Genomic DNA, 20,980 nt, shown 5'->3' with positions numbered 1-20,980 from the left:
GCATCACCGACTCAGTATGACTATAATGAACATGTGTCTATCTTGGACCGTTGTGCAATTATTAAGAGGCTAGATACAAATAGCTAATCCTGGCAACCAGTGTTCTAGCATTAATTTATTGAGTCAAGTAGATCAAGGATGTCAAGGTGGAACCCAAGCATATGCTATGTGTAGTGTAAATAACAACTACCAATACACCTACTAAATTATGACTGTAAAGTCAATCAAATAATCACTCTGTAAAATTAGGAATATATTTACTCAATTCAACTAATTGGATTTATTAGTCATGAAATAATTAACACTCAAACAATTACAGTGTACATGAAATACATGATGCGTTACAGAATAACAGAGTAAATTACTATCAACTATCAACACGCCAGGCTAGTTACATGACACCTCTTCGTCGCTGGCCTTCATCATCGTTCACATTTGTTCACTCTTTCTATTTTTAGCAACTACAGTAATCCCCCGTTTGGAACCTTTGAGTTGTGAAATAACAGCATTGAACCAGTGTTATAGTTACCACAAGCAGGCTCGCCAAGACGCATGCGTGATACACCAAGTCCCAGGTGTATGCGTATTTGGCCAAGGCAGTGGAGGCACTCAAGAAGATGGTCGCCCCCAGCTTGGCTTGCATGAACTGCTCATCCATGGCAGTTACAGTCCTGGAGCTCTCCTCATAGAAGGTATAGTCCCACCAGGGTGGAATGTCAGTCTTTAGAGGTACCCTGCATAGAATTCTCAGCTGTCCCATCGTGGAATCCTCCATCACCTCCATCAGAAGGTGTGGGTTAGCTGGACAATTCAGGCCCATCATCGGAGTCAGTTTGCAAATTCGATGAATCCCCACTCTTTGTGAAAGCCTTGGAAAGCATTCCAAATAGCAATACAGTGAAAGTACACACTTCAACTTGCCAACATTCTACAATGTATGAAAAATAGAGTTTACGCAGTAAATGTCTCATGACAAGAGTTGTGAATAAAGTTTCCCTATCATTAATATAGAAAATAGCCAACAAAATTATCCCATCAACTATCTGACCCAAACGGAGGACGAGTTAGTAGACACAAGTTCTGAATGGACAAAAGGAAACAAGTAAAAAACAACCACAACAAAAAACCATTACAATCCAGCATCATTGCAAATAAAAATTCAAACAATATACGGTGATGAACAATTATTTCTCCCCCCCCTTCAAGAGGGATGAGTTTGGAACAAATGAGAACACTCTAAAACAATCCTTATAGTGTTAAGCAAATAGTAACATACATTTTGTAAATTCAACTTTTCATCAGTCGCCACACCTCTCCTGGCATCAGTGACCCCAGTACTTCCGTGCTAATGTTTCGTCGTGGACATTGCCACGGCAAAGGTGTGGCTCCCTCCTGTGAGATACAGCCATCCATATGGATAATGCCAAATTGAATCAACACGCCAAGCTAGTTGAATCTTTATCACTGGTTTTATAATCATTCACATTTCTTCCATCACTATTTTTCGATTACAACTCAACCAGACAAAGCTGCAGGTTCTCTGTCTATTTCTGAGTTATCGACAGTCATCCAAATCTGTAGAGTCAGAAACTAGGCCTGCTGATGTTTGGCTGAATCACAAAGCACACCTGATGCAGAGAGCGCTGTTGTTTACTGAGAGCACTGTGTGTCCACTGACCCATCCCACAGTGCTAACAGTTCCAGGCTGACCAGTGAGGAGGTTGGGTTGCTGGTCAACATCTTGGGAGAGTAGGGCTTATTTCCCTGTGAGGCCAATGCCCTCCCAGGTGCCGCAGTATGTCAGTCACATTGCATGCTGTTCTAATCAAAGGTGATGACGTTGGACGCCAACTGTCGTTGTTGGAGTGGGTCCCAGAAATTAGCCATCATCCTCTCAACGGTGCCAGCAAGCACTGTGACGTCATGACACCAGTACTGAAAATACCTTTCGGACGGGAAGTGGGAGGTGGGAAGCAGACAATGTAGCAATCACACTCCCCAGGTAACTGGACAAGTGACATCTTCATCATGGACTTGAGACCACTTATAGTGTAATACTGTAATGTTGATGTGTATGATGAGCTTGATTCAATGTCAAATCTTTCATTTAGGGCTGATAATTGATATGTCTACTTTAGGCCTAACTCAATGCAAGAGCTGGATTATAGTTTCCCCAGTTCTGTCCAGTTCTTTCAGATAATTGTTTTTCCACGTTTAGGTAGCCTGACTTAGATCCATTTAATTTCAACATAGTAACTGTAGGGAGTCGTTGTTGTCATTGAGGTATGTATTGACAAGCTTCTCTCTTGTCTTGCATCTATCTCACCACTCTGTGCTCTACGCGGTAATGTCACAATCTAATTCACATCTCTGGAAGATAGTAACAGAAGTAGAAGGAAGGAGATCATGTTATCTTAAAGGGTCACCTGACTTGATATACTGTACATTGAACAAAAATACAAATGTAACATGCAACCATTTCAATGATTTTACTGAGTTACAGTTCAAATAAGGAAAGCAGTCAATTGAAATAAATTAATTAGCCACTAATTTATGCATTTTTCATGACTGGGAATACAGATGTGCATCTGTTGGTCACAGATAACTTTTTTTTAAAGTAGGGGTGTGGATCAGAAAACCAGTCAGTATTTGGTGTGACGACCATGCTCATCTCCTTTGCATAGAGTTGACCAGGCTGTTGATTGTGACCTGTGGAGTGTTGTCCCACTCCTCTTCAATGGCTGTGCGAAGTTGCTGTATATTGGCAGAAACTGGAACACATGTCGATCCAGAGCATCCCAAACATGCTCAATGGGTGAAATGTCTGAGTATGCAGGCCAGAACTGGGAAATGTTCAGCTTCCAGGAATTGTGTACAGATCCTTGCGCATTACCGTGCTGAAACATGAGGTGATGACTGCGGATGAATGGCACTACAATGAGTCTCTGTGCATTCAAATTGCCTTTGATAAAATGCAATTGCGTCCGTTGTCTGTAGCTTATGCCTGCACATACCATAACCCAACTGCCACCATAGGGAACTCTGTTCACAATGTTGACTTCAGAAAACCACTCGCCCCACACAATGCCATACACGCTGTCTGCCATCGGCCCATTACAGTTGAAACTGGGATTCATCTGTGAAGAGCACTTCAGTGAGCATTTGCCCACTGAAGTCAGTTACAATGCCGAAATGCAGTCAGGTCATGACCCTGTTGAGGACAACAAACAAGCAGATTAGTTTCCCTGAGACAGTTTCTGACAGTTTGTGCAGAAATTCTTTGGTTGTGCAAACCCATAGTTCCATCAGGTCTCAGACGATCCCGCAGGTGAAGAAGCCAGATGTGGAGGTCCTGGGCTGGCGTTGTTACACGTGGTGTGTTTTGAGGCCGGTTGTGAGGCCGGTTGGACGTACTGCCAAATTCTCTAAAATGACGTTGGAAGCGACTTATGGTAGAGAAATGAACATTAACATTTAATCCCTGCAGTCAGCATGCCAATTGCACTCTCACTCAAAACGTGAGACATCTGTGGCATTGTGTTGTGTGACAAAACTGCACATTTTAGAGTGGCATTTTATTTTTCCCAGCACAAGGTATCTTGGCAAAGGAGAAATGCTCACAAACAGGGATGTAAATAAATGTGTGCCAAAAAATGTAGAGAAATAAGCTTTTTGTTTGTTTTTCTGGGATCCTTTATTTCAGCTCATGAAACATGGGACCAACACTTTACATATTGCGTTTATATTTTTGTTCCGATATTTTCAAATGTGATGGAAGATCTCCTAATCCATTAGCCAGATGCAGGGTAAGAATCAGTGTCTGCCCAAGAAAAGGCATGCTTCATTAGTTCCAGCCGACGCTTTGTGACGTGATTTATGGGTGGAATTTAGGTCATTTATCTGTTTATTTATTTATTTTAGTTTCGCTCATCAGTTGAAACAAGCACATTGTGATTTATATTGAGAAAAGTGAATTTGATTCATTGTAAGGTTCCTGAATAACTAGATGTTGGCGTGCATATCTGACCTATTTAGGATTCCCCTCGTCCAACCAAATCTCATTACTTCTTTTTGGTTCATTGTCTAACATAAGGGATCAGAAAGCGTGCTATATGGTTATCTAGAGGGAAATTGTCAGTCAACTGAAGCGAAGCAGAACCAGTTTATGCAGGCCCAATTTAAGCCCCTACGACTACCACATCACCACAGAATTACAATTTGTCCTCCTGCTACAATGCTGTATAGTACATCACTAAGGTTGCATAGTGTAATCTTAAATGGATGACACTCAATCTTAAAGCTGCAATATGTACATTTTTGGGAGACCTGATCAAATTCACATAGAAATACGAGGTATAGATCTTACTGAAAGCGAATCTAAGAAGCGGTAGATATGTTCTATGTATGCTATTTCTATGCTTCCCGTTCTTAAGTTTTGTTTTTTAGTCTTTTACTTTCAGTTTTGTACTCCAGCTTCAAACAGCTGAAAATACAACGTCTTTGGTTATTGAACAGATATTTCACAGCGGTTTAGATTGTACAATGAGTCTCTACAAGTGTTTCCCAAACTCGGTCCTGGAGACCCCAAGGGGTGCACATTTAGTTTTTTTCCCCTAGCACTACACATCTGACTCAAATAATCAAAGCTTGATTATTTCTGCATATTGCACCCTTAAATCATATGCAAATCATTCAATGTCTTCAATCTCTGCTCCATACATAATCCATATAGGCCCCTCTGAAAGTGAACAATATGAAAGCTTCCCTGTCCCTTCTCCTGAAACTCCCATTGTTTCAATAGGAACCTAATGGATACCATCTGGGGGCTCCGTATGTGCTAAGACAAGGGAATTAGTTCTCTCGTTGCCACCACACTCCTACTGGTGCGCTCCCATTCTCCTCCAGTAATGACTGTCTATCCAATTTAGTCCCCTCTCTCTCCAAGGGGGAATAAATCTGCAGTGGCCTTAGCTGTGGATGAAAGGACATGGAGGTCCCGAGGAAATTGTATTCGCCTCCATCTCCTCTTCTTCCCTCCAAACAAAATAGGTACCTCCTGTATTTACTTGACATGCCACTGGGTTGACACTTCTTTTCTATTTTCTTTCTCTTTCTCTCTCTCTCTCCCAGCGGCTCCTAAGGGCCCCAAGCTTTTGATGACCCCCACCAGGGCAAAGGTAGGGGATACGGTGCGCATCACCGTGCAAGGATTCCAGGTAGGCGCTGGGGTTCCTGGGGTAAGTGCATGGGGGTTTATGAAACCGGAGGGCCATGTTCAGTTTGGGATAGGACGGGATAGGGAGATGTGCAGTTAAGCCTGTCGAGTTTTCTGATATAGTGGCCATTCTTACAGGGTGAGAGATATACCATACGTCTTCTCGGTCTAAGGCTAGCATACTGTTTTTTGTTTGGAAAAAAGTGCACTATTGGAAAAAGTGACTTGTTAGAAATTTGGGGGAATTGTTTTATCTTTTCACATGTATTTTTTCAATGTGGGGTTCTGACTATGCCTCAAGGCAATAAACTATTTCAATGTGAAATAAATAACCCATTCAAAATCTGTTTGTTTATGGATAGCTCCAATTCTCTGATGTTTTTTTATTTTCTTAAGTCTATCTCCTTAAGGCATGCATCTCAAGCTAGCTGTTAGAGGATTGCTCAGCAGAGCAGAGTTTGGGTTTGTACCTGCTAGAGCATTCCAGTCAGGAGATTGTCCTTGTGTAACTATCATCCTCTGCCCCCAAAAATGATATGTTTCCAGTAGTAGCTGATCCCCATCTCAGTGACAGGAATAGGGATGCCACGGTGTTGGCTCTGCCTGCTAGAGCCAACCAGGTGGAGAGTACAAGGCAAATTCTGATATGCCATGCTAATGGACCAGCACACCAATCACCTTTGTTACTTTTCATTCAATGCTTCATGAATTTCTGGGCATGATAGCGCTGTGTGTTTTTATAAAGTGTTTGTTTTTCATTGCTTTATTCTGGTTTGCTACTTTCAATCTAATAATGGCACTTATTCGGTGCCTTGGGTTTAGTGTAGCAGTTTAGAGTCTTGGCAGATGTATACGACTATCTCCACCCATTAATGTCATATTATTTGAAGATCTCCTTTGAATAGTGTTAAGAATGGTCACTATAAACAGGCTTGACTGGGACATAGAGCAAATTAGGCCCTTCGGAAACAAACATCCGTGCATGGAGATTCATCCCAAAGAAAATCTCCCTTATCCTTCACTGGACCAAGGCTCTAGGGTTTCACTAGTAGATAAGATTTAGTGCTAAGACATATACCTCTCTTGTCTTCTCATTGTGTGATAAAAAAGATATCAGTATCCCCTACGGTTTATAATATCAGAATTATACATAATCACACAGGGTGGGCTTTTAGTTTTCTTTCCACTTGATATGCTTTGTCCCCACTCTGTATTAATCCATATGAAGATAAGAAAGGCCCTGGTGCTTTTATTGGAGCTGTCTTTTTCATTTAGGCTCTGTAATGCCATTGGGGATATGTGATAGGACCTTTCATGTTTTTTATCTTGATAGAACCTTATGCCATGACTGCCCCTGATCAACAAACTACTTTCACTTCTGTCACCATGTGAATTCTTTGGTTTCAGAACTCCTATCAGGGCAGTCATTTTTAAAGGTTACACAAATCACACTAGCTTAGTCAGAATGATGACACACCAGCTCCTTAAAGGCATACATTCAGTTCATTAAAGCATTTCTACAGTATGGGTCACACAGTGACAAGAGTCTAGTCGTGGTATTTTCTTTAAGACATTTTCAATTGTGAATTGATAATAATGTCCTTGTAGTGTGCGAGCTGTTTGAAAAGACTACCTGAAATGTCAGCCTGTTTTGGTGGGATGGAGTTTTGGCCTGCCTGGTGACGTCACAAGGCGGCAAATTAGTTAATAGACCAATAAGAAAGAGAGTTTCAAACCTCTGCCTATAAAAGCTAGTTTTCAGTTTTCCACTCCCCACTCAGACCACTTTCAAACAGTCCTAGCTAAATTCTTGCTTGAGAAACTGCTCTTGCTAATAAGCAATTTTTTGATTGTTTTTGACCATTTTCATTAAAAATAATCACGGTAATATACTTAATTGTTACCCTGAAATGATTTGATATTGAGATAAAAAACGTTTGCATTGGGCCTTTATCAAAAGGGCTGGGAGGTCACATTTCAAAATGGTAAAAGAAAATCTGGTCATATTATCAATAGTTTATCTCAATGGAATTTCATTCTGTTGCATCACACTTCAGGATTAGACATCTATCTTTTTCTGGCCTTTCGCTCAAGATGTACGACAGCAACATTCTTGGCCCTCGGCCCTGCAGTATAAACTAGATGAAACGGGGTTCCCTAGCTGGATTCACAGAAACAGAAGAAACGCCTGTCCTTCTTTGACAATGTGTGAAGTGATCATAATTCCTGATGGTCTTTTGTTCCCTTTGAATTCCCTTTGAATTTGAGCGCCACAACCCCTCGTTGCACTTTACTACTAAACGCCCTCTCCTCCTCTACTGACATGTTCTCCAGCTGTTTTGATTTGAATAACATGTCTGTATCCAGCAGATGGCAGAAAAGACATCCAGAGGAGTACTGCAGAAAGGCTTCTTCCCTCAGAGGGAGAATTATATGACATTTTGAAAAGGGGAATATTTTGAAACTGGGAAATTTCTTGAGAGGCATGAGCATCTGAAAACATTTGCAAATGTAAATCATATTTTATTTGTCACATGCTTCATAGGTGTAGACTAACAGTGACATGCTTACTTAGGAGTCCTTTTCCCAACAATGCAGAGCAAAATATAAAAAAATAAATATATATATATATATATATTTTTTTTTAAATGGTAACAGAGAAATAAATACATAGTAAATAACGAATAACAATAAGGAGTCAAAATAACAAGGCTAAATACAGGGAGAACCAGTACTAAGTCGATGTGCAGGGGAAGGAGGTGATTGAGGTAGCTACTGTACAGTATGTACATATAGTAGTAGTAAGTGACTAGGCAACAGGATAGATAATAGGCAGCAGCAGCGTATGTGGTGATTTCAAAAGTGTGTTTGTGTGTTTGTGTGATTGTGTGATTGTGTGATTGTGTGATTGTGTGTTTGTGTGATTGTGTGATTGTGTGATTGTGTGTTTGTGTGTTTGTGTGATTGTGTGATTGTGTGTGTGGCGTCAGTATGTAGTGTTGATTATTAATTCATACTGCTAACGTACCATTGCATTAGGGAATTGAGCTTGTATTATTCATGTAGCCTTTGCTCTTAATCTCTTGACTGGGACTTAAACTTTTTCCCCTCTTGTCCAACCCTCTCTCACACACACTTGTGGTGGTCTGTTAATAGAATGAGGTGTTCCCTGAGCCTCTCTTCACCTGGACCCGGGTCGGGGGCCGTCTGCTTGACGGGAGTGCTGAGCGGGATGGGAAGGAGCTGATTCTGGAGCGAGTGCCAGCCGAACTCAACGGCTCCATGTACCGCTGCACGGCCCAGAATCCTCTGGGCTCCACGGACACGCACACCCGCCTCATCGTCTTTGGTATGTGTCCAAACTCGTTACCATATTCTGTCATCCTAGAGGGCATTGCAGAGAATCACAAATGTAGTACTTGTTCTTGTTCATGGTATGTTTTATTCCCACTAGTCAAAGGAATATCCTCATTCAAATTTCAAAAACCATTAAAATTGTGTTTCAACTGTTAATATTATGCATCCACATACTCTGAAGTATTAAGCAATGCATTTATGTAAAAAATATATATTTATCTGCCCATTTTTAGATATGAATTATCAATGCGAACTAAGTGCATGAGTAATAAGTGATTGTATCACTAAATGACTCAGCAATGTCTCTAGTACAAAGGCTGATTTATGCAAGTGAGTAATGCCCCTCATGTGGGTGAGTAGAAATCCAACAGCCATGGGAATCCCACAAGCAGCATGTAATGTACCCATTCTCTCCAACACTGACTACTAATAATCACATGAAAGGCCCATAATAGAATAAATTATCTTTGTTGTTGACAGTGTCATCTCTTTGTTCAACAACCCACCTTGAGCAAGCTAGATCAGTCTTTTCATGATGTGCTGCTATTTATCGCAGTGCCCAAGTCCTGAGTTTGCTTTAGTTGATGTGGGAATTGGCTTGCTTCCTGACTCTATTACTGCTGTATGTCCTGCTGCCCTGGTGTGTTTGCCCTTGGGCCCTGTGGAATGACTGCTTCCTATGTGAGAACTTGATCAGAGGCCTGTCAATCATAGCTGCTCTGTTTTAATCAAAACCGCTGCAACGAGGATGAAGGTCTTCTCCCCTGTATTATATATTATCTACTCTCGTGTTAGAGATAACTGCCATGCAAGAGTTGGAATTGATATATATATATATATGGACATGTGTGTAGCTACCGCAGGACAATCAGAGGGTAAATCAGCTCAGGTCCATTCAGCAGAGAAGGCCATTCCACACAGTAATCTGCCTGCACTGCCATTAAGAAATTATCTGTCCATCGTTTGATAAATCCGCACGTGGACATCCTCCAGTGAGCAATGTTTTAAAAATATGGTAGTGAAACTGTCTCTTTGGGAAGGTGTTACCTTTGGGAGCGTTTTGGTAGAAAGAACACTAATGCCTATTTAACACCCTGATGCTACGTGCAGAATGTTGGCTGTCTGTGTGTCTATGTCTCTGTCCTAGTATAGATGGCTTCCACTCATGTTTAGAGGAGCAGAATGGTGATTGAGTGACCTTGAAACCGTCCCCCGCGGCCTTGAAATGGGACACTTCCCACTGGGCCGAGATGTCAATTCAACATCTATTCCACATTACTTCGGTGTAACTTCATTTAACAATGACATGGAAACAACGTTGATTCAACCAGTGTGTGCCTAGTGTGTTCTCTCTCCAGGGCCAGAGTGGATATTTGGAGCTCTGTTCTCTTGGCAAACTGTTCATTATACATCATCAGGTATAACAGAGTATAAGGATGGCATGCTATTGAGACTCTCCACTGGCAGAAAGCAGTTCTCATATCTTGATCATGAACATATCCACGTACCCTTGGTGATTACACTGAAGTGACTCATCAAATCAAATGTTATTTGTCACAAGCTTCGTAAACAACAGGTGTAGACTGACAGTGAAATACTTACTTATAGGGGTTTCCCAACCTTGCAGAGACAAAGAAAATAGATAAATAATACTAAAACATATAAATACAATGTAATAATAATAGTAATAATAAATACACAAGGAGTATCGATAACTTTGCTATATACATGGGGTTCCAGTATCGAGTTTATGTGCAGGGGTATGATGTAATTGAGGAAGATATGTACATACAGTGTCTTCAGAAAGTATTCATACCACTTGACGTATTCCACATTTTGTTGTGTTACAGCCTGAATTCAAAAATGTATTCAATGGTTTTTTTTTCACCCATATACACAAAATACCTCATAATGACAAAGTCAAAACATGGTTTTAGAAATGTTTGCAAATGTTTTGAAATTGAAAAACAGAAATGTCTCATTTCCATAATTATCCACACCCCTGAGTCCATACTTTGTAGAAGCATCTTTGGTAGCAATTACAGCTGTGAGTCTTCCTAGGTAAGTCTCTAAGAGCTTTCCAAACCTGTATTGTGCAACATTGGCCAATTATTATTTTTAAAAGTATTCAAGCTCTTTCAAATTGGTTGTTGTTCATTGCTAGACAATCATTGTCAGGTCGTGCCATAGATTTTCAAGTAGAGTTAAGTCAAAACTGTAACTCGGCCACTCAGGAACATTCACTGTCTTTTTGGTAAGCAACTCCAGTGTAGATTTGGCCTTGCGTTATTGCCCTGCTGAAAGGTGAATTAATTTGCCAGTGTCTATGCTTGAATGCTTCAATATATGGAGAGTGGTACTCAGTAATATGTTGTATTGGATTTGCCACAAACATAACACTTTTGTATTCAGGACAAAAAGTTAATAGCTTTTTGCAGTATTTCTTTAGTGCCTTGTTGCAAACAGGATGCATGTTTTGGAATAGTTTTATACTGTACACGCTTACTTCTTTCACTCTGTCAAATATGTTAGTATTGTGCAGTAACTACAATGTTGTTGATCCATCCTCAGGTTTCTCCTATCACAGCCATTAAACTCTGTAACTGTTTTAAAGTCACCATGAGGCCTCGTGGTGAAATCCCTGAGGGGTCTCCTTCCTCTCCGGGCAACTGAGTTAGGAAGGACACATGTATCTTTGTACTGACTGGGTGTATTGATACATCATCCGAAGTGTAATTAATAACTACACCATGCTCAAAGTGATATTCAGTGTCTGCTTTTTAAAATGTTCCCCAATAGGTGCCCTTCTTTGCGAGGCATTGGAAAACCTCCCCGGTCTCTGTGGTTGAATCTGTGCTTGATATTCATTGCTAGACAAAGGGACCTTTCAGATAATTGTTTGTGTGGGGTACAGAGATGAGGTAGTCATTTAAAAAATCATGTTAAACACTAGTATTGCACACAGAGTAAGTCCATACAACATATGTGACTTGTTAACTAACTATTTAGCAGTGATATGGCTTCGGGTAGAAGCTGTTCGGGGTCCTTGCATCTGTACCCCTTGCTGTTCGGTAGCAGAGACCAAGTCTATGACTTGGGTGGCTGGACTCTTTGACAATTTTTAAGGCCTTCTTCTGACATCGCCTGGTATAGAGGTCCTGAATGGCAGGGAGTTCGGCCCCGGTGATGTACTGAGCCATACGCACAATCCTCTGTTTGGCCTTGCGGTCAGATGCCAAGCAGTTGCCATACCAAGCGGGGATACAGCCAGTCAAGATGGTCCCAATGGTGAAGCTGTAAAACGTTTTGAGGATCTGAGTACCCACGCTAAACCATCTTGAGGGGGAAAAGACGTTGTTGTGCCCTCTTCATGACTGTGTTGGATGTGTCTGGACTTGACACATTATATATGTGAGTGGTTTCAGGAAACTAGGCATATGTCACAAGTCACGACTTCACAGGAGAGCCGTTCGAATGTACATTTTTATTTGTTTTAATCAAAATGCGTTTACAAGTTTATCACCTTTCAAAGCAGAATTACTTCCCCATTGTTCTTCGAAAATGCAGTGTATGACATACCCTTTGGTAGATCTGAGTCTCTACTTTTTGACAATGTAAAAAAAAAACATTTCAAATTTTGCTACATAAGACGGAATCCAGGTGGTGAGTCACATATGTGACCGACCGCCTCGATTCGGTCTTATGTAGAAACAATTGAAATAGTTTACAAATATCCTACATTACAGTATGTCTGCCATTTTGGAGTTGTAGTGCATGTGATGTTTCAAATTCAGCATTGTTCACACCCTCTTAAGCCTTAACGCTACAGAATACAATGACATTGTAGATGATTCTGTGCTTCCAACTTTGTGGCAACAGTTTTGGGAAGGCCCATTCCGGTTTCAGCATGATAATTCCACCGTGCACAAAGTGAGGTCCATACAGAAATGGTTTGTCAAGATCATTGTGTAAGAACTTGACTGGCCTGCACAGAGCCCTGACCTCAACTCCATCGACCACCTTTGGGATGAATTGAAATGCTGACTGTGAGCTAGGCCTAATCGCCCAACATCAGTGCCCAACCTCACTAATGCTCTTGTAGCTGTTTGGAAACAAGTTCTCGACCCGCTGCACTACAGCCCTGTCAATGTAAATGGGGGTGTGCTCGTCCCCCCGTTTCCTGTAGTCCATGATCAGCTCCTTTGTCTTGCTGATGTTGAGGGAGAGGTTGTTGTCCTGGCACCACACTGCCAGGTCTCTGACCTCCTCCCTATAGGCCGTTTCATCTTTCCAGTGATCAGACCTACCACCATTGTGTCGCCAGCAAACTTAATAATGGTGTTGAAGTTTGCACCTCAATGCAGACGTGGGTGAACAGGGAATACAGGAGGGGACTAAGCACACACCCCTGAGGGGCCCTCATGTTGGTGGATGTGTTGTTGCATACCCCCACCACTTGGCCCCTCTGGAAGTCCAGGATCCAGTTGCAGTGGGAGGTGTTCAGTCCCAGGTTTCTTAGCTTAGTGATGAACTTGAAGAGCACTATGGTGTTGAACACTGAGCTGTAGTCAATGAACAGCATTCTCACATAGGTGTTCCTCTTGTCCATGTGAGAGAGGGCTGTGTGGAGTGCAGTAGATATTTCATAATCTGTGGATCTGTTGGGGCAGTATGTGAATTGGAGTGGGTCCAGGGTGTCTGGGATGATGATGTTTACGTGAGGTATGACCAGCGTTTCAAAGGATTTCATAATTACAGATGTGAGTGCTCAGGGGCGATAGTCACTTAGACAGGTTACCTTGGAGTTCTTGGGCACAGGGACTATGGTGTTCTGCTTGAAACATGTAGGTATTGCAGACTACGTCAGGGAGAGGTTAAACATTTCAGTGAAGACACTTGCCAGCTGGTCAGTGCATGCTCTGAATACGCGTCCTGGTAATCCGTCTGGTGCTGCAGCCTTGTAAATGTTAACCTGTTTAAAGGTCTTACTCAGCAGTGAAGAGGCTGGCTGTCACAAACACACTGATTTATCTCTGTCTTTGTGGACTGAGTAGGGAAATCGCATGTGGATGCTAATAGATCAGCAGTTTCTTTTCTGCTATTGCCCTCTTGCCCCACCTAACTGCTGCTCTAACTTACCAGAGAGCCCAATGTCCACAGCTCTATTAATACAGGCTCACCAGCGGGATGTCATTTAACATGAGCTTAAGGAACGTAGAGTTCAGCTTCATTAGACCCCCTACCCATGTCAGCTCACTATTTTCTCATCATCACTTCACTTCTTTTCTCTGTCTGTCTGTCTGTCTGTCTGTCTGTCTGTCTGTCTGTCTGTCTGTCTGTCTGTCTGTCTGTCTGTCTGTCTGTCTGTCTGTCTGTCTGTCTGTCTGTCTGTCTGTCTGTCTGTCTGTCTCGCTCTCGCTCTCGCTCTCGCTCTCGCTCTCGCTCTCTCAATTCAATTCAAAGGGCATTATTGGCATGGGAAACATATGTTTACATTGCCAAAGCAGTGAAATAGATAATAAACAAAGGTAAAATAAACAATGAAAAATGAACAGTAAACATTACACTCTCAAAGTTTTTAGTGTAATAGTACAATATCTCTCTCTCTCTTTCTGTTTACCCTCTCTCTATTTTCCCTTCATCTCTATCAACAGAAAATCCTGCCATGATGAAAAACACTCAGAATCTGAACAGTAAGTATGGCACCCATGAAGACCACTCACAGAGAAAGTTTATTTTGTAGTCTTTTAAAGAGCATTTCTCCTTTTTGTTTGTTTGAATGTTGTTTTTCTCACACATTTTTGAAGATGTATTTGAATACATTTGAGATGACAAGCATGCAATCTGTATCCAAAATGGGACAGTAACAAATGACTAGCTACTAGCTACTTCTTGGTTAGGGTTTGATGGACAGACACACTGACGACAGGTGAACACTGTCTGTCATTCTATCGTCAACACAAATCTCTCCCCCTATGTTCAGATACAATACTCCTTCAGTCACTATCCACTTGTATACATTTGTGAGAACTGTGAGATTAGGGTTATTTCATACACACTGTGGGGCCTCATTTGCAGCACCTCCAATTATCATATGTTAAGATGAGGCATTGTCAAAAAAAGCGCAGAGGGATATGATAGTTCTCTTTCTCAGTCTCTCTCTCTCTCTGCTGCTTTGCTTGCCATATCTTACGGATGTAAATTTTAATATGCAAATGATCCGGCAGGAGCAGGTTTGCCACAGCAAGGACAGAATCAGGTCAGTGAGGAAGGTACTGATCGCAGAGCGAGGCGCAGATATGCCTCGCATGCAAGTCAAATCGGTGTAGAACATGGCCCCTGAGGTCGCACACGTGTCTGATCGCTCAGTGGCTGATCTGCCAACTCCTCCCTCTGTGTGTGTGGGAAGTCCACCCTATCTGTCAGTCAGCACAGAGGCCACAGCAGAGAACAGCAACAAACCACATACCTTTTAAGGGCCACCATCCATCTCTGTCAGAGTTTCAACCCTCTCGCTGTCCTAACAAATGTTTTAGAATATTGATGATAGTGGAAATTAACTGAGGTATAGAGACGCATGGGAAGTGGGGCAGTGGCCCGTAGTAGTTGTTTATTGCAATCCTACTTAAACAAGCGGAATGCGTAAGGCTATTACAATTGTAGTTCTAGAAGGAATATCATGTTTAGCATCATTAACATCAGTGGAGAATGTGGTTAAGTTGACATAAAAGCAAAGAGCCAGGATTCCCAATTGCCCTTGATTTGAAAGGCTTTACCGAGACATAATATCTGACCAGATCTGCTCTGGCAGTACATGATTTGGTTGCATTCATTTTTATTACATAGAAAGGAAATTATGACCTGACAAAGAAGTAACTGACCAATCAGTGTTTTTATTGAGATTAAAGTCTGTTTTGTCTAGTGACTGGCAATTATAAATAGTGATTGTATCTGACTCTTCTCTCTTTTTCTGGCCCTTGCAGATGGAGCCCCTCGCGTGGATGTAGTCGGACTAATATGGATGGTGCTGTCCCTGGCCCTCACAGTGACCGTGGAACTGACGTGAACACTCCCAGCCAACACACACTCTGTATACACACACAATTCACACACAACACACAGTAGACCCACAGAGACACACACACACACACACACAAACAATCCCAAGCCTTTCCAACACACATACAAACACCACATACACATACCCAAAACACCACCACACCACAAACAGACACACATACAACCACACCACACAGTCCTGCAAGCCTTTTCCAGTCATCAGACCTGCCCTCCATGCATCAGTCTTTCAGGAGCCAGTGCCACCACCCGATGGGCCTCTACTCTGTTTTTGAAATGAAATAATAACAAAGATTATAATATAAAGAAAACAACTTCCTGAACATGAGAATAACCACCTCCAGTATACCCCTTCCCCCGACCACACCTTCTTTTTGTTTCTTGTCACACCTCTGCCTGTTGATCAATAAAATTAGTTGTTAAAAAAGGAAAATAAAAAGCATTTGGGTTTGTTTTGATATGTTCAAATGTTGCAAGTGTGAAGAGAGACATTGAGCCGACGAGTGTGGGAGGGCCAACCAGTTGTCCCATTCACTGGGCTGTGTTGTACCCAGTCTTTAAGCTACACATAAACAACTGGGAACAAATGTGACCGCTCAATGAGCACATTCTTTTTTATCACGATTACAGGTATTTCTTTTCTTGGATGGCTTGGAATGTACAAGAGGACTAAACGCAAAGAGAAAATGGAAAATCTCCTTTTTGAGTGTATTTTGTGTACATCTGTGTAAATATTGAAGATAATCAAAGAGGTTTTATGGGTTCAGGTTAGGATTGGTTGGTGAAGAGTTGGGAGGGTTTGCAGCTGCTCACAGCCTTTGTTTTGTATTTTCTCATCCTTTATCGCTGTTTCAAGAGATAATCCTATAGGCTGTCAGGACAGAACAGTTTACAGCCTTCTGATCCCATTCATTCAGTCTCTACATCTGTGTGACAAGTTTGAAAATGAGGACAGAAAAAACAATGCAAATATCCTACATTATGTCTGCCGTTTTGGATTTGTAGTGCATGTGACGTTTGACAATTCGTTCTCCTTTTCGTGTTTTGCAGTGGTCAACACTGCATCTCATTGTCACTGGCCTGTAATCCAGTTATTTACTTGTTACATACTTAAGTGACGTTGCATTATGTACAATATGTAACTCTTCCCCCTGACATCTCCTTGTAGGATCATGTTAGCCACCATTTCAGGAAGATGCTCACCTGAAGCAGAGTGCTAACAGGGTTGTTGCATTTGTTTCATATCACCTGTATTAAAATGGAGAGATTATCAAATAATCTGCCTTGACTTTACTTCTACAACCTAAGGGTGTTTTAAATGACATACAGTAAAACGGCCTTACACTCTTTACTATGGGAGATAGATAGGCCTACCTAATCATTTATTTCATCACATATTGGATAACAGGTTAATATACATACATGACCTTTAGAATAATCATATTCCAATATATGAGGAAAAATTAAGAATCTATGCAAATGTCCTCTCAACACATCAACTATGACTTTCTCTACTTTGGGGACATGACAAAGTGTATATGGAGGTATTTGGCAGGAATATTTGATGACCTTCCAGAGGTCAAGAGATTATCCCTTGGGCCTTTTCTTTACAGAAGATCTACAATAAAACTGCCAAATATTTCAAGTTCAGTTTCTGGAAATAATTAGGTTGGAATATACAGTATTCTGACACGGACATTAAACCCCTTTATGCTGATCTGGATACAGTGGGGTCCAAAATGATTGACACCCTCATAAAAATGAGCCAAAAATTACTGTATAAAATAAAGAATTCATGTACAGAGCTAATCTATATATACCAAAGCATGACAGGTGTACAAAATCGAGCACACAGCCAAGCAATCTCCATAGACAAACATTGGCAGTAGAATGGCCTTACTGAAGAGCTCAGTGACTTTCAATCGTCTGTCCTCGGTTGCAACATTCACAAATGAGTTCCGAACTGCCTCCGGAAGCACAAGAACTGTTCGGCGGGAGCTTCATGAAATGGGTTTCCATGGCCGAGCAGCCGCACACAAGCCTAAGATCACCATGCACAATGTCAAGCGTCGGCTGGAGTGGTGTAAAGCTTGCCTCCATTGGACTCTGAAGCAGTGGAAACGCGTTCTCTGGAGTTATGAATCACACTTCACCATCTGGCAGTCCGACAGACGAATCTGGGTTTGGCAGATGCCTGCACAAATGCATAGTGCCAACTGTCAAGTTTGGTGGAGGAGGAATACTGATCTGGTGCTGTTTTTCATGGGTCAGGCTAGGCCTCTTAGTTCCAGTGAAGCGAAATCTTCAGAATACAATCTTCAGAATACAATTACATTCTAGATGATTCTGTGCTTGGGGAAGGCACTTTCCTGTTTCAGAATGACAAAGCCCCATGTAACAAAGCGAGGTCCATAAACATTTCTTATGTAGAGATCGATGTGGAAGAACTTGACTGAGCTGCACAGAGCCCTAAACTTAACCCCATCAAACACCTTTGGGATGAATTGGAATGCCGACTGCGAGCCAGGCCTCGTCACCCAACACCGATCCCAACCTCACTAATGCTCTTGTGGCTTAATAGAAGCAAGTCCCGCAGCAATGTTTTAACATCTAGTAGAAATCTTTCCCAGAAGAGTGGAGGCTGTTATAGCCGAAAAAGGGGGACCAACTCCATGTTAATGCCCATGATTTTGGCATGAGATGTTTGAAAAGCAGGTGTCCACATACTTTTGGTCATGTACTGTATACTGTTTTCTCAAAATAATTGGGAAATTATATTATTTTATACCAATAGAATTGCTCAGAGAAAGATATTTTGTTTAACAAGTTAAACATATTTTTCTCAAGAAGGAAGGGGTCAAAATTATTGACACCCCTGTTTTCAATACCTTTCAATACCTCACCTTGCGAGGATAATGGCACTGAGCCTTTTTCTAAAATATTTTATGAGTTGGAGAACACATTGGGAGGGATCTTACACTACTCCTCCATACAGAAACAATCCAGTTCCTTAATATCCTTTGTCTGCACTTATGGAAAGCCTTCAATTAAAACCATAGGTTTTCAATGGGTTTCAAGTCCTGAGACTGAGATGCAAAATGATTTTGTGACCAATTAACCATTTCTTTGTGGATTTTGATGTATGATTGGGGTTATTGTCTTGCTGGAAGATTCACTGGCAGAGGCAACCAGGTCTATGGCTAAAATGTCCTGCTACTAGGAAAAGTTAATGGGGTCTTTGACCTTAATCAATCAATCACATTTATTGATAAAGCCCTTCTTACATCAGCTGATGTCACAAAGTGCTGTACAGAAACCCAGCCTAAAACCCCAAACAGCAAGCAATGCAGGTATAGAAGGGCCACAGGACCGTTGGATGCAAAATAGCCCTGTAACATCAAAGATCAACAACCATATTTTAGAGTAGGAATGGGGTTTTGTTCTACTTATGCATTCTCATTTAGATGCCAAAACCACCTCTTATGTGCAAGGCCAAAGAGTTCTATTTTCATGTCATCTGACCAAAGCACCGGTTCAAAGTCCCAATGGTGTTTAGCCATATCCAGGCATTTACATTTGTTGGATCAGCTATGATTTATGCTAATTGTATTTTAATGACTTGAATTATTCTGCCTGAATAAAATGCACTTCATTACTTTATTTACAAAATTATCAATTCTGTGAGTGCATGATTATACTCATTTGTTTTGCTATTTATGTTTCTCAGAGTCCATCTGAGAAAAGAACGCTTCCAGTATTTAACTTACAAAAAGTACATGTGGATCTTCATTGAAGGCCATCCATGATAAAAGAGACAGTAGACCAAATTAAAGCACACCACATTGAATTATGAAAACTGTTTGACATCCTAGCTCTATAGTATGCATTTCTGCTGTGTTCGCATTATTTGAAGGGCATGCATATCTGATTGCCAATGTAATCATTTTTGTGAAGTATGCAATAATAGTTTTTCATGAGTACATCAGTGCTTTTTCAAAGGGGCTCAGACCAAATGAAAAAAAATATAGAGTATGGTAAATATATTTGCTTGAATTACATATACGCATCAATTGCTTTGTTTGTTCATACTTCAGTGCTAAACTTGTAATCAGAATTACCTTAAGGTTATTTCGTCCTCTGCTAGTCATGTAGCCACAGCGTTCACTTCCCCATAGCCTCCCTTTCATGATCTTAATCTATTACACAATCCACCCATCCTCCAAGAATAACGCTTGCAGTAGTATGGTTCACCTCAAATAGTTACGGCTGTTTAAACTCTTTACATTTCCCACTTTCTGTCCATATGATATCACAGAAGGGGAAGAGGTGAAAGAGTCTCCGCACAACACTGCACATGCTGGCAATCATTTTGTTCTGCAGTGCTCCTGAATGGTACACCTGAGACAGCGGCGGCACAGAAGAGAAGGAGCTGCCTTTGTGGCACACCAGTGAATTATTCACGACTAACCGTGCCTGCTGAATCAAGATCCCTTTACGGGCCTCTGGAAGCTATGCTATCAGATGGCCAAATAGTGTCTATGTCACAGAGGACACTCGTTGAAATGGCTACCTGAGTGACACGTCTCCCTGAGTGTCACTGCATCGCTGCTGGACCAGCTCTTTGTTGTGACCCTGGACTCAGTCAAGCGTTATCGGCAACACAAATTCAAATTTGACAGCTCAACTGCAGTGACTGAGCGATAGGACTCCAGTGTGACAGAGATGTATGTGTGTATGCCCATTCAGTCTATAAATATGGATGATATTGTCAGACTCATACAGTCAACACTCCTTTTTGGCATTGAGGCTCCGACGGTTGTCTGACTGCATCCCTCTTACATGGTACAATACGTGTTCATTGGAGTGTGATAGAAGTGACAACATCATTAATACTTTAACACAGTCATTTCGTTCGAAACTAAAAGTCTGTGCTTAAATTACCAATGTATGGTTACGCTTCATTTGAATAGTCCGAATTTTCCATATGTAGATGCTCTACAGATTGTCATATTATCAACAAACTATCTGTTGATAAGCAACTGTTTGCAAAGGTTACAATTAGGTTTAGGTTTAGAATAAAGGTTAGGGTTAGGGTAAAGTTTATGGTTAGGATAAGGGTTAGTACATAGTTATTTGAAATGTTACTGATACTCTGTAGAGCATCTACACTCTTAGAAAAAAGGGTTACCAAAAGGGTTCTTCGTCTGTCCCCATTGGAGAACCCTTTATGGTTCCAGGGAGAAGCCTTTTTTCGTTCCAGGTAGAACCATTTTTGGTTCCATGTAGAACCTTCTGTAGAAAGGGTTCTACCTGGAACCAAAAGTGTTCTAA

General features: G+C 41.3%; 1 protein-coding gene across 2 annotated transcripts in view; it reads left to right on the top strand.

Annotated features, from left to right (window-relative positions):
* The window catches only part of LOC118400213 (immunoglobulin superfamily member 21-like), a 285,623-nt gene extending 268,309 nt beyond the window's left edge, over window positions 1-17,314 (top strand). The window contains exons 7-10 of one of the 2 annotated variants that reach the window (XM_035796847.2): window positions 5,131-5,237; window positions 8,372-8,564; window positions 14,227-14,265; window positions 15,556-17,314. In XM_035796847.2, the coding sequence (XP_035652740.1) occupies window positions 5,131-5,237; window positions 8,372-8,564; window positions 14,227-14,265; window positions 15,556-15,638 (422 nt within the window). In that variant the 3' untranslated portion in view covers window positions 15,639-17,314. The remainder of the gene's footprint in view (window positions 1-5,130; window positions 5,238-8,371; window positions 8,565-14,226; window positions 14,266-15,555) is intronic. The other variant, XM_035796848.2, reaches the window with a different exon arrangement.
* The last annotated feature ends 3,666 nt before the right edge of the window (window positions 17,315-20,980 follow it).

This window comes from Oncorhynchus keta, chromosome 21 (assembly GCF_023373465.1).
Source record: "Oncorhynchus keta strain PuntledgeMale-10-30-2019 chromosome 21, Oket_V2, whole genome shotgun sequence".
NCBI lineage: Eukaryota > Metazoa > Chordata > Actinopteri > Salmoniformes > Salmonidae > Oncorhynchus > Oncorhynchus keta.
Note: the sequence above shows the minus strand (reverse complement) of the source record. Positions and strands in the feature narration are given on the sequence as shown.